The sequence below is a fragment of the Rhinopithecus roxellana genome, chromosome 3, assembly GCF_007565055.1.
Source record: "Rhinopithecus roxellana isolate Shanxi Qingling chromosome 3, ASM756505v1, whole genome shotgun sequence".
In the NCBI taxonomy this organism is placed as follows: domain Eukaryota; kingdom Metazoa; phylum Chordata; class Mammalia; order Primates; family Cercopithecidae; genus Rhinopithecus; species Rhinopithecus roxellana.
The window spans coordinates 183,387,284-183,406,600 of NC_044551.1; the positions used below are offsets into that span (position 1 = coordinate 183,387,284).

At 37.2% G+C, this 19,317-nt stretch overlaps 1 protein-coding gene across 4 annotated transcripts in view; it reads right to left on the reverse strand.

The window, feature by feature from the left end:
• Positions 1 to 19,317, reverse strand: part of GABRG2 (gamma-aminobutyric acid type A receptor gamma2 subunit) — a 97,831-nt gene that overhangs the window by 11,600 nt on the left and 66,914 nt on the right. For all 4 annotated transcript variants that reach the window (XM_030927908.1, XM_030927907.1, XM_030927905.1 and 1 more), the window contains one exon: positions 1,749 to 1,901. In XM_030927908.1, coding sequence (XP_030783768.1) covers positions 1,749 to 1,901 — 153 coding nt within the window. The remainder of the gene's footprint in view (positions 1 to 1,748; positions 1,902 to 19,317) is intronic.

Consider the following 19,317-nt stretch of genomic DNA (forward strand, 5'->3'; position numbering starts at 1 on the left):
AAGGGCCTCTCACTCATTCCAAAACTCACTCACTTTGATCCTTTCTTCCACCATAACCCTTTGCCAGTGAATACTCATTTACTGAGTGGGTTAAATGAGCTACCCAAAGAGTCATGAGAGAGATTTTGGCCAGCAAGAATCCAGGGTTCAAGAGGAGAGACTGATTGGAAATCTCATCCTTAAAATGTTTTTGGGAAGTGGGTGGATTGGAATACGTCAATGTATTTGCTCCATCCATTCATAAGTGTATACATTAATTGAACAATTATTTGAGGTACCAGTCATGTTTCAGGCACTGTACTAGAGATGTACAAGACTGACATTCTGACAAGAGACATAGAAGCATGTAATGCAGTATATATCCATTCACAGTGACGAGTAAGAGTCCTAAAGTAATAGGCTCAACATATTTGGGGTTTGTTTCAGCATGTAGCATTAGACAAGATATTTTAATTTTTGAGAAGTACTTGTAACATAAAGTACCACATATAACAGGAAAAATCAAAATAACTTTCTTTTGAAACAGATGGGAAACTAAATTAGGTTTGGAAGAGGACAGATATGCAAATGATGTCTTTTTTCCCCCACTAATCACTTCTGCCCTCAGCTTAATAACTTAGTACAGACCATTTTGTCAGAAAATGATTATAGTAGCCAACATTTCTGAGGCTTTACTTTGTTATGTGCAATTTGCATCAAATACTTTATTTAACCCTAGTAGAACCCAGTAAGTTAGGTGCAGGAAATTATACATGTTTTATATATGAGGAAACTGTGAATTAGAGATTAAATGACATTCTAATGTTATACTAAATGTGGGATGTCAAACCCATATTTGTGGGACTTCAAAACCCAATTTCCTAGGTATTACACCCTACTGGCTCTTTAGACAGTCAGCAAGAGATGTGGTTCTAGGTTTTACAGAGCTGATGAAAGGGTGTTGAATTTTATTCACCTCTCACAAGCTTTAGTTTTAGTTCAGGTTTTAAAAAGTTTCACGTGTTGGGCTTTATTTTAGTCTGTGTGAGCCTTCTTCCCCATGTGAAGAAAAAGATGTGAAAATTCAAGACAAAAATCGCCATATATATTAGATTGAGCAAATTGCAAATAATCTTAAGAGTCGCTTTCCCCCCAAAAATTTCACAGGTAAATATGTTTTCTCAAAAATATTTTTTTCATGGCTCTTCTGTAAAGAGCCAATTACTTCAAATGTTATCCCAATAATTACTCATGTGGCAAATAGCCAAAAGTCAATGGCATGCTGATAAATGTGTAACAATTAACTCTAGAAAATAGAAGACCTTGATTTTTATTGTTTCCATGTTCTTAATATGTCCTCCTTGGCTGATTTCACATTATCAGTGTGACATCATCGAATACCAAGTTGGGAAGAGAGAAACACAATCAGCTTTCACGAGCTGGTGCAAGCAGCTTCAGCATATGACCCAGAGACCTAAACAAACCCATCTGTTAATATTAAAACAGTTTTTAAGAAGTAGTTAACTAAAATTTCTTAAGAAAAGTTACTCAAGAAAACCTATCCAGGTAACTAAGGAGAACCAAACTGCAGAAGTAGAAAACCTTAAACACTATTTTAAAAAACACCAATTCTCTTGAACATGAAACTAATGGTATTTCTATGCAATTGCAGGCTAAATTTAAAGCAGATCAACATAGAAATGGAAGTAAAAATTACTTGTATTTGCCACTTGTCTTGAGAAACTGCAACCTAAACAAAGGTGTCTCACCTAAAGATGTTCTGGCTGGAACAGCATCCTTATTGATCCAGAAAGACACCCAGGATAGGACGACAATGAGTGTGCAGGGGATATAGGTCTGGATGGTAAAGTATCCCATTCTTCTGCTCAGATCAAAGTAGACAGACATAACCACATAATCTCCTGGAACAGAACAAAGATAGCACCATACAACCCTTTATCAATCACTGGAAAGCATTTTAAAATAAGCATATATTCAATGGTCATGCACACACATTTAAATTAAGCGTTTTCTACAAGTGGTGTGTTGAAAACTATTTTTGCCCACTTGGATTAAAAAACAAAAATGAAACACAACCTGAACTGAATCCTGACTCTTTTAGAAGCAATTTGTCTACTAGATGGAAGGAAATATTTTTAGCATACTGATATATTTTCTTCTTTCTGTGCTTTCTGACGTCCTCTCTTCCTACTTCACAAACATTATAAAAATGTTTGTTTGGTGAGGAGGGCAGGGAACAGTATTTCTACATTGTGCATATCTTGTCTGCAATTCATTCTAGGTTTTGTAACAATTTCCTCTTATTTCTTAGGACAAAATCTTTATCTATAAAAACCAGACAGGAATATCGTGGTGCTTGACACTAATAAATGAACATTTTACTCAGAATTTATAGCTAAATTCCCATGATGAGACATTTTTTCACATGTTAATTGAATCATATGGTTTTCCTTCATAGCAGTTACTTTAAATTTTAAATCTTCATTCATTTGTGCAGTGATTTTTGCAGTATCTTTCCCCCTACTGGACTTTAACTGCATGAGTCCACAAACAGTGCCCATGTAAGCCCACCATTGCAAATGCTAGTACTTAGCATTCTGCATGACTCCAAACAGGCATTCAGTAACATTTGTCACGTAATTGTGCAAATGAATTCATGCCTTTATAAATTCTACAGATAAAATTCTCTAAAAATCAAGAAGATACATTATGGAACATTTGAATTAAAAAGCAAAATTTGGCCTGGCACAGTGGCTCACGCCTGTAATCCCAGCATTTTGGGAAGCTGAGGTGGGCGGATCACAAGGTCAGGAGATTGAGAGAATCCTGGCTAAAAAGGTGAAACTCCATCTCTACTAAAAATACAAAAATTAGCCAGATGTGGTGGTGGGTGCCTGTAGTCCCAGCTACTCGGGAGGCTGAGGCAGGAGAATGGCGTGAACCCAGGAGGTGGTGATTGCAGTGAGCTGAGACTGTGCCACTGCACTCCAGCCTGGGCAACAGAGCAAGACTCCTCCCCCCCCCCCAAAAAAAAGCAAAATTTATGTAAATAATCCAGAGAATGTATTTAGAAAAACTCCTAAAAGAATAAAGGAATAACCATGTAGCCGTGCATGAGAACAACTTATTGTGACACAGTTTGAAGTCTCTGACTTTTTAAAGTCATGATGCCTAAATTGCTGTTAAAATTCCACGTCGTTCATTTTGAATTATCCCAAGTAAAATTTTAAAGCATTTTAATTTTTAAAATCAGAGAATATACTACAGAAACACATCCCAGTTACTACACCTTTTTAAAATACTCTTAGAGAATATCAGTTTCAAATATTGTATCTGCACTCACAATGTGGGATGAATAAATGAGATAGCTTTTCAAATGTTGCTTCTTTTTTCTTTGCTAAATTATATTTTGCTCTAAAATGCATAGATAATTAAATTCAAATCATATCTTTCAGCTTGATTAGTTGGCTTTGTGCCTACGTTTCCTTACTTACATGCCTGATTTAATCTGATTTGAAAATAAGATGCCCTAGAAGCCTCATGCAGAGAAGATTGACTTAGAGGGGTGAGTTATTACTACTCAGTCTAGTTTTTCTTTCCCACTCTCAAGCTTTACCCCATACCCTGCAAAGCTGCTGAAATAGAAAGACCTTTACTGGATGCTCTTTGAGGGAGTAGACTGTCGCCTAACGTTGCATTGCTTCCTAAGTGGGGTTTTGAATGCCTCTTAACACTGCCTTTTGGTAGACTGGCATACAGTTACTTGTTTAAGTCAGACCTGGTTGATGTAGTGATCATGAGCTAGCACTGATCAGGGAATTCGGCTTCCAATGGGACACCAGTTTCCTCCCAGAGATCAATAAGTAGCAATTATTTAGCAACTGTGCCTAAAGACTCGAAGGTAGAAATTTTTTATCAGTGATAATAGATTTTAGCTAATTCCCACAGCATATGCTTCTCTATGTTAATTTATTGAACATAAGCTATTTAAAGCCATAGACTTTCATAAATTAGTTTGGTCTCTGCTTTTGTCCTAATTTAGAATATAATAGACACAGGCTATGATTGAAGAGTAAAAAGATTTAATTTGAGATGACCTCTATTAACATCCATCTTTTTCTTTCTCATTTCTTTGATCAGAATACTAAAGGCAAATACATCCTCTCTTATTCCAGATAGGAAAAGCAAAGTAATAAAAGAAGGTTTCCCATTTAAATAATAATATTCAGGGGTACCTTTTCTCCTATTTTCCCAGTCCTTGAGCTTTCCACATATTTTAAATGTGTTTAAATAAAAAATTATGAATTATAATGTTTTAAATAAAACTAGACAATTGTAGTAACTTCTTTTCACCCTATCATGTAAGTGAATGAGGATCTGTACTTTGGTATTAATGATCTGGCATATTTAAAGGTGAACTTTAATTTTGTCCAAAGTTAACAAGATAATTACCTCAATTCAATTCTCCACTTCCCTTTAGGTCAGAGTCTAAACTTCCATGGTCCACTTATCTATCAATTTCTATTACAAGGTAATGGCTTCTGAGCATCTCTCACCTTTGCCAGCAAGTCTGCAGCTTTTCTACCAGTGGATTATGGATTCAAACTTGGGAACAAGCCATTTAAAAGCCAGGCAGCTTCATGGTGACAGCCTGATGCCTGTCATATCTCCAAGGCCACATCGTTTTCTGTATGCCTAAAACCTCTTGGGCTAAAGAGCCTATAAAATCAAATCCCCTTAAAGTACCGCATCAGTGATTCCCCAAGCCCGAAAGGTTTAAATGCCAAGCAAGTCAAAGGTGGTTATTTCTGCCACTTCAGATTTATTCCTCCTATTGATTTATCCTAACATATGACATTAAAGTTATAGTATTTTATGTATTAGTTTCATTCCTGCTTTGGTCTTAGTTTAGAGTTTATGGATGAAGGCTATGATTGAAGAGACGAGACATATAATTTCAAACAACACTCATTAATGTTTATCTTTTTTGTGTGTGGAATTCTTATGTCTAGTTTTAGGAAGAGAGTATCAATGCAGGGTTTTTTTTTTTTTTTTTTAAGTTGTAGTGGTAAATAACCATACGATAGTTTTAAAATTTAATATTTAGTGGAGTGTTTAGGTTCTTATTTTCTACATGAAACTATCTTATCTTAAAAACTTGAAGATTCCATGGTAAAGAAGTCTTTGCCTCTATTGAACCCCTGACATAATAGAAAATAATTTTCAAGTTGCCAGTCATGAAAGCCTACTATATGTAGACACTGGGCTGAATGGTTTGCATATATTATCTGTAAATATCCTAAATGCTTTGTCAGGATGGTAAAAAAACGAAGAATGAAATGTATCTTCACTTTATTCGTCTCTCGTCATTCTTACTCAACTAAAACACAGTTGAATAAAGTATATCTTATTCTACTAGGTTAACTTTGAGGGCATAAATAGTGTTGTACTCTTCTTTACATTCCTTTCTCTAGCTCCTTTTTCAAGCCCACAGATATGTTTAATCACTGCTATGCATAGAGCAGTGTATTAGGTAATGTGGAGATTAGGACATAGGGGGCCTCATAACTGATTCTAAATTAAGTGTGTTAAAAGGACATAAGATTATTCTTTTTCTACAACCCAGATAGAGAGATGTTCTGGGACAATGCATTCGATCTAGCTTTAGCATCCCTCATTGAACACCTGAATTGGGGGCATAAATCCGTGAGGCTGATTTTGACCAAAGGCATGCAGGAGAGCTGATTGAATTTTCATTTGGGAAAATTGTTTTCTGAAATTAGATCTGTACCTCACTCTAACACACAAAATAAATTTAAGATGGAACAAAGATCTAAATTTATGAGTGATATAAATACTACAGAATGAAAACTATAGAATATCTATATAATCTTAGTGTGAAAAAAGCTTTGTCAAGTATAACATAAAACTGAAAAGGCATAAAGGAAAAAAGTTATGAGTTTACTGTGTAAAATGTAAGACTTCTGTGTTATCAAGACTGCTATCTGGGCACGGTGGCTCATACCTGTAATCCCCTCACTTGGGGAGCACAAGGCACATGGATTGCTTGAGTCCAGGAGTTCAATACCAGCCTGGGCAACATAGTGAAAACCCATCACTACAAAAAAAAAAAATACCAAAAATTAGCCAGGCGTGGTGACATGCACCTGTAGTCCCAGCTACTCCAGGGACCGAGGTAGGAGGATCCCTTGAGCCTGGGAGGTGGAGGTTGCAGGTTGCAGTGGGTGGAAGGACATCCTTCTACCACACCTCAGATTCCTGCACTCCAGTGTGGGTGACAGAGTGAGACTTTGTTAAAAAAAAAAAAAAAAAAAAAAAAAAAAAAAAAAAAAAAAAAAAGAAAAGAAAAGAAAAGAAAGAAAGAAGAAAAGAAAAGAAAAAGAATGACTGCGATAACCAGTTTTAAAAGGCAAAACATCAGAGGGGGCGGAGCAAGATGGCCAAATAGGAACAGCTCCAGTCTCCAACTCCCAGCGTGAGGGACACAGAAGACCTGTGATTTCTGCATTTTCAACTGAGGTACTGGGGTCATCTCACTAGGGAGTGCCGGACAATCGGTGCTGGTCAGCTGCTGCAGCCCGACCAGCGAGAGCTGAAGGAGGGCGAGGCATCGCCTCACCTGGGAAGCACAAGGGGGAAGGGAATCCCTTTTCCTAGCCAGGGGAACTGAGACACATAACACCTGGAAAATCGGGTAACTCCCACCCCAGTACTGCACTTTAAGCAAATAGGCACACCAGGAGATTATATCCCACACCTGGCCGGGAGGGTCCCACACCCACGGAGCCTCCCTCATTGCTAACACAGCAGTCTGCGGCACCGCAAGGCAGCAGCGAGGCTGGGGGAGGGGCGCCCGCCATTGCTGAGGCTTAAGTAGGTAAACAAAACTGCTGGGAAGCTCGAACTGGGTGGAGCTCACAGCAGCTCAAGGAAGCCTGCCTGTCTCTGTAGACTCCACCTCTGGGGACAGGGCACAGCTAAACAACAACAACAACAACAACAAAAGCAGCAGAAACCTCTGCAGACGCAAACGACTCTGTCTGACAGCTTGGAAGAGAGCAGTGGATCTCCCAACACGGAGGTTGAGATCTGAGAAGGGACAGACTGCCTGCTCAAGTGGGTCCCTGACCCCTGAGTAGCCTCACTGGGAGACATCCCCCACTAGGGGCAGACTGACACCCCATACCTCACACGGTGGAGTACACCCCTGAGAGGAAGCTTCCAAAGTAAGAATCAGACAGGTACACTCGCTGTTCAGCAATATTTTATCTTCTGCAGCCTCTGCTGCTGATACCCAGGCAAACAGGGTCTGGAGTGGACCTCAAGCAATCTCCAACAGACCTACAGCTGAGGGTCCTGAGTGTTAGAAGGAAAACTATCAAACAGGAAGGACACCTACACCAAAACCCCATCAGTACGTCACCATCATCAAAGACCAGAGGCAGATAAAACCACAAAGATGGGGAAAAAGCAGGGCAGAAAAGCTGGAAATTCAAAAAATAAGAGCGCATCTCCCCCTGCAAAGGAGCACAGCTCATCGCCAGCAACGGATCAAAGCTGGACGGAGAATGACTTTGACGAGATAAGAGAAGAAAGCTTCAGTCCATCAAACTTCCCAGAGCTAAAGGAGGAATTACGTACCCAGCGCAAAGAAACTAAAAATCTTGAAAAAAGAGTGGAAGAATTGATAGCTAGAATAATTAATGCAGAGAAGGTCATAAACGAAATGACAGAGATGAAAACCATGACACGAGAAATACGTGACAAATGTACAAGCTTCAGTAACCGACTCGATCAACTGGAAGAAAGAGTATCAGCGATTGAGGATCAAATGAATGAAATGAAGTGAGAAGAGAAACCAAAAGAAAAAAGCAGAAAAAGAAATGAACAAAGCCTGCAAGAAGTATGGGATTATGTAAAAAGACCAAATCTACGTCTGATTGGGGTGCCCGAAAGTGAGGGGGAAAATGGAACCAAGTTGGAAAACACTCTTCAGGATATCATCCAGGAGAACTTCCCCAACCTAGTAGGGCAGGCCAACATTCAAATTCAGGAAATACAGAGAATGCCACAAAGATACTCCTTGAGAAGAGCAACTCCAAGACACATAATTGCCAGATTCACCAAAGTTGAAATGAAGGAAAAAATCTTAAGGGCAGCCAGAGAGAAAGGTTGGGTTGCCCACAAAGGGAAGCCTATCAGACTAACAGCAGATCCCTTGGCAGAAATTCTACAAGCCAGAAGAGAGTGGGGGCCAATATTCAACATTCTTAAAGAAAAGAATTTTAAACACGGAATTTCATATCCAGCCAAACTAAGTTTCATAAGTGAAGGAGAAATAAAATCCTTTACAGATAAGCAAATGCTTAGAGATTTTGTCACCACCAGGCCTGCCTTACAAGAGACCCTGAAGGAAGCACTAAACATGGAAAGGAACAACCGGTACCAGCCATTGCAAAAACATGCCAAAATGTAAAGACCATCGAGGCTAGGAAGAAATTGCATCAACTAATGAGCAAAATAACCAGTTAATATCATAATGGCAGGATCAAGTTCACACATAACAATATTAACCTTAAATGTTAATGGACTAAATGCTCCAATTAAAAGACACAGACTGGGAAACTGGATAAAGAGTCAAGACCCATCAGTCTGCTGTATTCAGGAGACCCATCTCACATGCAGAGACATACATAGGATCAAAATAAAGGGATGGAGAAAGATGTACCAAGCAAATGGAGAACAAAAAAAAGCAGGGGTTGCAATCCTAGTCTCTGATAAAACAGACTTTAAACCATCAAAGATCAAAAGAGACAAAGAAGGCCATTACATAATGGTAAAGGGATCAATTCAACAGGAAGAGCTAACTATCCTAAACATATATGCACCCAATACAGGAGCACCCAGATTCATCAAGCAAGTCCTTAGAGACTTACAAAGAGACTTAGACTCCCATACAATAATGGGACACTTCAACACCCCACTGTCAACATTAGACAGATCAACGAGACAGAAAGTTCACAGAAAGATATCCAGGAATTGAACTCATCTCTGCAGCAAGCAGACCTAATAGACATCTATAGAACTCTCCACCCCAAATCAACAGAATATACGTTTTTCTCAGCACCACATTGCACTTATTCCAAAATTGACCACATAATTGGAAGTAAAGCACTCCTCAGCAAATGTAAAAGAACAGAAATTATAACAAACTGTCTGTCAGACCACAGTGCAATCAAACTAGAACTCAAGACTAAGAAACTCAATCAAAACCGCTCAACTACATGGAAACTGAACAACCTGCTCCTGAATGACTACTGAGTACATAACGAAATGAAGGCAGAAATAAAGATGTTCTTTGAAACCAATGAGAACAAAGATACAACATACCAGAATCTCTGGGACACATTTAAAGCAGTGTGTAGAGGGAAATTTATAGCACTAAATGCCCACAAGAGAAAGCTGGAAAGATCTAAAATTGACACTAATATCACAACTAAAAGAACTAGAGAAGCAAGAGCAAATACATTCAAAAGCTAGCAGAAGGCAAGAAATAACTAAGATCAGAGCTGAACTGAAGGAGATTAGAGACACAAAAAACCCTCCAAAAAATCAATGAATCCAGGAGTTGGTTTTTTGAAAAGATCAACAAAATTGACAGATCTCTAGCAAGACTAATAAAGAAGAAAAGAGAGAAGAATCAAATAGACGCAATAAAAAATGATAAAGGGGATATCACCACCGACCCCACAGAAATACAAACTACCATCAGAGAATACTATAAACACCTCTATGCAAATCAACTAGAAAATCTAGAAGAAATGGATAATTTCCTGGACACTTACACTCTTCCAAGACTAAACCAGGAAGAAGTTGAATCCCTGAATAGACCAATAGCAGGCTCTGAAATTGAGGCAATAATTAATAGCCTACCAACCAAAAAAAGTCCAGGACCAGATGGATTCACAGCTGAATTCTACCAGAGGTATAAGGAGGAGCTGGTACCATTCCTTCTGAAACTATTCCAATCAATAGAAAAAGAGGGAATCCTCCCTAACTCATTTTATGAGGCCAACATCATCCTGATACCAAAGACTGGCAGAGACACAACAAAAAAAGAGAATTTTAGACCAATATCCCTGATGAACATCGATGCAAAAATCCTCAATAAAATACTGGCAAACCGGATTCAGCAGCACATCAAAAAGCTTATCCACAATGATCAAGTGGGCTTCATCCCTGGGATGCAAGGCTGGTTCAACATTTGCAAATCAATAAACGTAATCCAGCATATAAACAGAACCAAAGACAAGAACCACATGATTATCTCAATAGATGCAGAAAAGGCCTTTGACAAAATTCAACAGCCCTTCATGCTAAAAACGCTCAATAAATTCGGTATTGATGGAACGTACCTCAAAATAATAAGAGCTATTTATGACAAACCCACAGCTAATATCATACTGAATGGGCAAAAACTGGAAAAATTCCCTTTGAAATCTGGCACAAGACAGGTATGCCCTCTCTCACCACTCCTATTCAACATAGTGTTGGAAGTTCTGGCTAGGGCAATCAGGCAAGAGAAAGAAATCAAGGGTATTCAGTTAGGAAAAGAAGAAGTCAAATTGTCCCTGTTTGCAGATGACATGATTATATATTTAGAAAACCGCATTGTCTCAGCCCAAAATCTCCTTAAGCTGATAAGCAACTTCAGCAGTCTCAGGATACAAAATTAATGTGCAAAAAACACAAGCATTCTTATACACCAATAACAGATAAACAGAGAGCCAAATCAGGAATGAACTTCCATTCACAATTGCTTCAAAGAGAATAAAATACCTAGGAATCCAACTTACAAGGGATGTAAAGGACCTCTTCAAGGAGAACTACAAACCACTGCTCAGTGAAATAAAAGAGGTCACAAACAAATGGAAGAATATTCCATGCTCATGGATAGGAAGAATCAATATCGTGAAAATGGCCATACTGCCCAAGGTAATTTATAGATTCAATGCCATCCCCATCAAGCTACCAATGAGTTTCTTCACAGAATTGGAAAAATCTGCTTTAAAGTTCATATGGAACCAAAAAAGAGCCCACATTGCCAAGACAATCCTAAATCAAAAGAACAAAGCTGTAGGCATCACGCTACCTGACTTCAAACTATACTACAAGGCTACAGTAACCAAAACAGCATGGTACTGGTACCAAAACAGAGCTATAGACCAATGGAACAGAACAGAGTCCTCAGAAATAATACCACACATCTACAGCCATCTGATCTTTGACAAACCTGAGAGAAACAAGAAATGGGGAAAGGATTCCCTATTTAATAAATGGTGCTGGGAAAATTGGCTAGCCATAAGTAGAAAGCTGAAACTGGATCCTTTCCTTAGTCCTTATATGAAAATTAATTCAAGATGGATTAGAGACTTAAATGTTAGACTTAATACCATAAAAACCATAGAAGAAAACCTAGGTAATACCATTCAGGACATAGGCAAGGACTTCATGTCTAAAACACCAAAAGCAACAGCAGCAAAAGCCAAAATTGACAAATGGGATCTAATTAAACTAAAGAGCTTCTGCACAGCAAAAGAAACTACCATCAGAGTGAACAGGCAACCTACAGAAAGGGAGAAAATTTTTGCAATCTACTCATCTGACAAAGGGCTAATATCCAGAACCTACAAATAACTCAAACAAATTTACAAGAAAAAAACAAACAACCCCATCAAAAAGTGGGCAAAGAATATGAACAGACATTTCTCAAAAGAAGACATTCATACAGCCAACAGACACATGGAAAAATGCTCATCATCACTCGCCATCAGAGAAATGCAAATCAAAACCACAATGAGATACCATCTCACACCAGTTAGAATGGCAATCATTAAAAAGTCAGGAAACAAGAGGTGCTGGAGAGGATGTGGAGAAATAGGAACACTTTTACACTGTTGGTGGGACTGTAAACTAGTTCAACCATTATGGAAAACAGTATGGCGATTCCTCAAGGATCTAGAACTAGATGTACCATATGATCCAGCCATCCCATTACTGGGTATATACCTAAAGGATCATAAATCATGCTGCTATAAAGACACATGCACACGTATGTTTACTGCGGCACTATTCACAATAGCAAAGACTTGGAATCAACCCAAATGTCCATCAGTAACAGACTGGATTAAGAAAATGTGGCACATATACACCATGGAATACTATGCAGCCATAAAAAAGGATGAGTTTGTGTCCTTTGTAGGGACATGGATGCAGCTGGAAACCATCATTCTTAGCAAACTATCACAAGAAGAGAAAACCAAACACCACATGTTTTCACTCATAGGTGGGAACTGAACAATGAAATCACTTGGACTCGGGAAGGGGAACATCACACACTGGGGCCCACCATGGGGAGCAGGGAGTGGGGAGGGATTGCACTGGGAGTTATTCCAGATGTAAATGACGAGTTGATGGGTGCTGACGAGTTGATGGGTGCAGCACACCAACATGGCACAAGTATACATATGTAACAAACCTGCATGTTATGCACATGTACCCTAGAACTTAAAGTATAATTATAATAATAAAAAAATTATCAGACATTAAAATGTGCTCCTTTTAAAAGAAAAACAATTTTTATCTAATTCAAAGTTCATTTCCATGTCATTTATGAAACAAATGAAAAAGAAACCAGTAAGTAAGAAAGAAAGACGTGAAGAAACTACAGCTATGAAGAGGTATTTCTGACAAGAAACCTTAAAAAAAGAATAATTTTGTATAATAAATTTTTGTCCTAACTTAAATGACTAGTTATTTAAGGCAGATGGATATTTACAACAAAATAGAAAGTATAAGCATGTTGTAGATGGTTTTTGTAAGTTGTGCTAGGATTCATAAAAACAGAATAAAATACATTTTCTATGTGATTTTAAAAAAAAAAAGGCAAAACATCACATTTGTGTGTGGTGAGATATTTCCAAAATAAATAAGAATTCAAAAGGCTAATATCACCAATACATAAAGAATTCCCATTGTCATTGAGGAGAAAAAAAAAAAAACCTAAATTTTTAACTAAGCTAAAAAATGAATGAAGAACTTATAAATACAAAATATTTGAAAACTCAACTTCAGAGGGGATCAGTGAAATCCAACATCTAATAATCGTATTTCATTTTCAGCCTGGCAGATTGAGGAAAAAATAAATTCCTTGGTAATGTTTGGTCCTGAAAAGATGTGGACAGGGATCAGAGGTACACACTCTTGGTGGGATATACAATGAAGTGAACTTTTAGGAGGATAACCTGGAAGTATATGAAAACATATTTTATTCTTAAATCTCTTAGATAAACATGACAGAAACAAAAAGTTTTCAAATATTGCAACTTAATTGGCACCAAAATGTTCTCATGGTTTGTTACGTGCTTAGAAGTCTAGGTAGAATACCCAATCTTTGGGCAGAATCCCAATCCCTGAGCTTACGCGATCCAGAACACTGTTGTGTATAAAAGATTTCCAAATTAATCAGTTGCTAATTTCTATAAATGCTACTCCCAAGCAGTTTCTGCATTCCTCACTTGCCCACCATTCTCGGGATTGTTTATTCTCTCAAAAACTCTTCTGGAGTACTTTCAATATCTCCTGCCAACCAGGTTCTGTGAGGTCAAGAGAGGGAAAAAATACATAGCCAAGCTCTAGCTTTTGCCATCAAGGAGTTGTCAGGCCAAGAAAGTCATATCAATATATTATCACTTCATAATGGCACAAGAGCTCTAATATAACAGATACATGCTAATTTATCTTACACACCACAATTAAACTTTCTGACAGGCACATTTTTGAAAATTCTGAGTAAATAAATCTATTTTCCCCAAACTTAAATGGGTCTATGCTCCTCTTCAGAGAAAGTCCAGGCTTCTAAACCTGGTATCGAGGCTGTCTGTAATCCAAATTTAACCTAGGTCTTTCTCTCTTATTATTCTGTTTGTGTCCTCTGAGCCCTAGACAAATAAATTAAATATTTTTATTTCATGCCTCTATGATTTTTCTGTCTTTATTCTTCCTGCCATCATCTCTCTCCTAGATTGCTAAATAATCTCTTTACTCCTTTTCTTCATTCCAACTTTCTGACCACTTATGCCACCAGCACCACCACCCCACACATATTCCACAATGCAACTATACCTGTGCTATCTAAAATGGTAGACATATTAAACATACTTTAAAAAATTAAATTTACTGTCTTAGTTGCACAAGCCACATTTCAAGTGTGTGAGAGCTACCTGTAGCTAGTGACTAGCATATTGGACAGTCCAGATTACAGAGCAGTTCCTTCATCATGGAACGTTCAGCTGGACAGTGCTAAACCAAGTTTCTTTTTTTTTTCTAGAATACATATTTGTTCAGGTCATTCCCCTTGAGCATCTCAGTATGAAATTTACACTGTTTAGCATGTGATTCTGGCTCAGTTTGCTTCGATCCATCCTGAACCGCCCCAGCTTTATAATCTCCCCACTTTGAGCTCAGCCATATGATTTATTTTCTGCTTTTCCAAGGGGAAACTTCTCATTATTTTGACCTTGTTTGCAATATGTTGCTCTCAACTTCCGAAATGTTCTCTACCCCTCTGATCATGCCATATACATATAAATACCTCCAGACTCTTCAATAATTGCCCATTGATATCAGGACACAATAAAATTCTTTAACTTGTTCTCTAGGGCTTCATATGTTGTTTTGTTTTGTTTTGTTTTGTTTTTCCTTCACTATATTCTCAGTCTCATATTAAATAGTGATTCTTCATTGACTGGGGTTCCTGTAGTTCTTTACATGCCTTGCTCACCCTGCTTCCTCTTCCCACAGGGTTCTTTCACCTGCTGCCTCCTCTGGCCTCAACTCTAATATCCCATCTTTCTTTACTCAATTAACTCCATTTATTTTTCAAATGTCAATTAATGTACCTCATCATGAAAGAAGTTCTTATTACATCAAATGTCCTCAGTAAGACATCATAGTAAGAGCTCAGTAAGATCACAATAAAAATATATGATGGTGAATACTGAATTATATTCTAGATTATTAATATTTTATGAACTCTATAAGGCATGCAGCTCTAGCTATTTTACTCACTATTTTATTTTGAGCATTTATCACAGTGTCTAGGACATAGAGGGAATTCCACAATTATTTGTTACATCAATAAATGCTTTAGCTCAGAAAGACAAGAAGAAAATTCTAGATGAGCTATACATCAAAAGTCTTTAAGACCAAGGTGGAGATTAACATGGGTTTTTAAGATATTAAACTTTCACATTACAAATTATTGCATCTGGAAAAATTTTTGCTGAACTTAATGTCAATGGATATAAGGTCACAGTGAGCTGTTAGCGATCCTAACTGCTTGCCAAGAAAAGAAAAAAGAGAGAAGGGAAATCAGCTTTATCAGAGTGGCTGCATTATGTTTAGTAAAGTATTATTCAGTGATTTGAGCTTCTCAGCCAGATCCAATTAGTGAAAGAAGAGAACAAAGGGGTTTGGCTGCTAAAACACAAGCGTCACAGTCTGCCAAGTCTACTAGGTGTGTTTTCCTTTAAAAACTTTGCCGTTCTCATTTCATCTGTTAAGTTCATGAAGAAGAACAAAATAGCAATTGAGGAAAATATAATTTTAAAAAGTGCATTAACATAACTTTTCTGGTTTAAATTTATCCTTTAAAAACTCCATCTGAATATCCACCGAGGACAGGGGTGGAGAACTATAGTGAAGAAAGGGAACTGCTTTGAATCATTTTCCTAGAAGGAGAGCAGTAATTTGTTCCCTCCAGGCTGCCGAGGAGGGATGGTCTCAGTCTCGTAGCTGAGATGGCTTTATTTTGGCCAATGGTATTTCTCTAGAAAAAGTGGCAAGTAGTGAGCTGTCAGCAGCCAACTCCTGAACATCTGAGAGATGGGTGTGTGAGTTCAAGGAAGGTGATAGGGTGGCAGGGGCGTCAACAGTGTCCACTGCAAGGGCAAATATGAGATTAACTGGGTTCAAAATTCGAATCGTGTTACTAACTGGTTATGCGATTTCAGGCAACTTTCCTATGTCTCTGAGTCTCAACTTCTTTATCTGTAAAGTAAGAATAATAATGGAATCCACTTCACAGTAATATTGTGAACATAAAAAGAATGAATATACATGCCATTCTTGGTACAATTCCTGGCACATAGGATGGTATGATAATGTCAGTTATGACAAGGCAGAGTATCTATGAAATATGATTGAACACTGTTCTGACCTGTAATAAACATAGGAGAAACTTAACAAATATTTAAAAGAGAGTTAGAGTTAGAAAGGGTCTTAGAATAAATCTATACCAACCAATTCTATCCTCTTAAAGATTAAGCAGTTGACATTCATCAAAGAAGGATGCTTTATCCAAAGAGACAGAGCTACCTAGTGGCAGGCCGAAGACTCCTGCCTTATAAACCCATACTCCTTCTGTAGAAAACAGCCTCTGCTTTCTAAATCAGTGGTTTGGACTATGACGACGATAAATCCAAAAAGCAAACAAAAACAATGTGGAACGCTGACTAATTGTTGAATGTCAAGAACGTGGTTAATATAGAAAGTTGGTTTGGGTAACTGGGGCCCTCAAACTCAAACAGAGCCTTCATTTACTCTTGAATCTTATATAATGCACATATTAGCTTTAGGAAGTTGAAAACTCATTTGTCTGGAATACCAGCCTGCGCCTGACTCAACAATAGCAGAAATTTTCTCTTGGCAGATAGCTTTACATGAAAGAAAGCTCAGTATTTGCAAAGCCTCCAAATGTAGTGGTTTTCTCTAGGTTCACAGAGCGAGGTCTTTGCTAATATCCCAGTTTTTTGCCATCCTTTACTAGAAAATTCTCTTTATGCAAGAGGTTCTCTTTCTCAACCTCCAAAAAAGCTGCCACAGATGCCTAGCCCAATGTGGAATTTTGTAATGCAATTCATTTGTCTGAGTCCAAAATCAAATTCCAAAAAATGCAGCAAATATGTTCACCTTGGGATATACATAAATAAAACAACTCCAGCTCAGAAATCTAAAACTACAGCTACAAATGGATACATTTGCTACTTTGATCCATCAAAAGAGACAGCAATATCTCAGTATAATTAACTGTAACTCCTGCAAACATCTAACTAGATATTAAAACATGTTTTACATAAATGCAGGGCAATTCACAGTAGCAGATCTAGTCCCAGGATTCAAGTACATGCGATCATGATAATAAGGTACAGAAATGCGGGTAAGTTGTTTAAATTCTCCCACTAAAGTAGGAATAAACAAACTTATTGCTAAGGCTATTGGGAGAAACACATTTGCTAATGGTAGGGAAAGTGTTTTGTCATCTTTTGAACACAGAGTATAGATAAAGTGGTACATAGAGTTTTTTGAGGACAGTTGATTTGCAAAATAACTTCTGTGACATTGGTAGGTAATTTTCCTGTTGAGTAATTTTTTTTTTAGCCTTTGTTAAAAGGCTGCCTTCAGCCTTCAGGAGTAATAGTAAAGCAGCAAATCTTAATCTTGTTTCTACTAATATTAATGCATCCATGAAAGCCAGTAATATACTATTAGAGTCATACACTATTAGAATCAGTAATACATTATTAGTGCTCACATATTTGCATTAGTAAAATTATGCTCTTCTGTTCAACTCAGATTTCGAGAAACAGACTAATTACATACCAACAGGTTTTGTCAGAAGGTAACAAAATATTCTTTTATATGTAGTTAGTGTTTGTATAGAGTATGATTGTGACACTAACAGATCTAATTTACCTTCTGCAGAAGTCCCATTTCAGGAGAAATTTTAAAATGTGAATTCATATTCTATTGTTAGCTCTCATGGTTCAATGGAAATAGTTTCAGCACTTCAGAAGAGAGATGCCAATAAGAAGCAGATACAATAGTCTAGTTGCATCTATTAACTTTGATGATAAAATTAGCTTTAATAGAGAAAGTGGGATCTACAGAGGTATCAGTGAAGATCTGATAAATTCTGAGTAATGTTGCAGTCATTTACTTCTACTCAACCATACATAGTTAGGTAAGTGCTAGATATGTTCCTTTGAGTGAGAGATTATAATTGATTTGTCAGAGTTGTAATCCCAGAGCCACAGAGGTGGAGTTGATATGTTACATTTTGCCCTTCTGACGTAGAAGTGATGAGACTGCATTTCACAGAGAAAATGAGTAGAAATTCTATTTGTGATGTGTGAGAAGAACAAAGAATTCTCAACAGAAAAATGCCTAGTCCACAGGTCTATCCTGAAAAACAGATGCCTTATCCATGGGGAACCACTTTTTCCATCTACTCTGCAGATAGAATCTTGTTCTCCTGAAAAATTACTTGGTATCCATAAATTTATAAAAACAGGACAGTATCTTTGGTAAGAACCAAGTTTTTGTCCCAAATTGGTCAAAAACTAATTTGTGATATTAGGAGGTTATGTTAACTAACTAATCTGAGACTCAGTTTCCTATTTTGTAAAATAGAGATGACAAAATTCTCCATAGCAACCTCACAGAGTTCTTGCAATACCTATTGCAATAACTGGTTGTAATTAATCAATAGTTGGTGTAATTACCACCATTTTTGATCCTCCCCTTGGTGCCGAAGGCTCTACTAGAACTCTGAATGCCACCCAAAACATATGCTTTACTATTAGAAATATTTCACTGACTAATATACACAGATTTCAAATTTGTGGTAACTTCCTTATAGCTACTAATATTGGAGTAAGTATCTCACCAAGTTTTGACCCTAAATCCAAGGCTTACCAATTATTTTTCAATAATTCTAATAAGGTAACAGCTGCAAAGTTTAGAAGGGCAGTATGAACATTGGGGGACATTTGAATCATGGCATATGAATTCAGATTATATTTAAATGGATGCTATCTTGTGGATTTGAAAGTATGCATGCTAAAAGTCTTTGTAAATATTTATTCTATATAAATTTAATCTATCAATAATTTATATTCTTTAATAATTATAAATATTACAAATTTTTATTCTTTCTTTCAGTTTATAGTTTATTTCATTGCTTAATATTCCTACCAAAGATTGAGAACTACTAGAATTTAATATATTTTAAAAAAAGAAGGAAGTAGGAAGAGAATACAGTGGAGGAGAAAGAAGAAGAGAATAGTCGGGAATACTCTTAAAGTGATGTTTCCAAATAATATTTTTTATTGAACATTGGTTTCATAATGTGCTAAAAATAATGACTTCTTCAATCAGGAACATTTGATTTTTGTG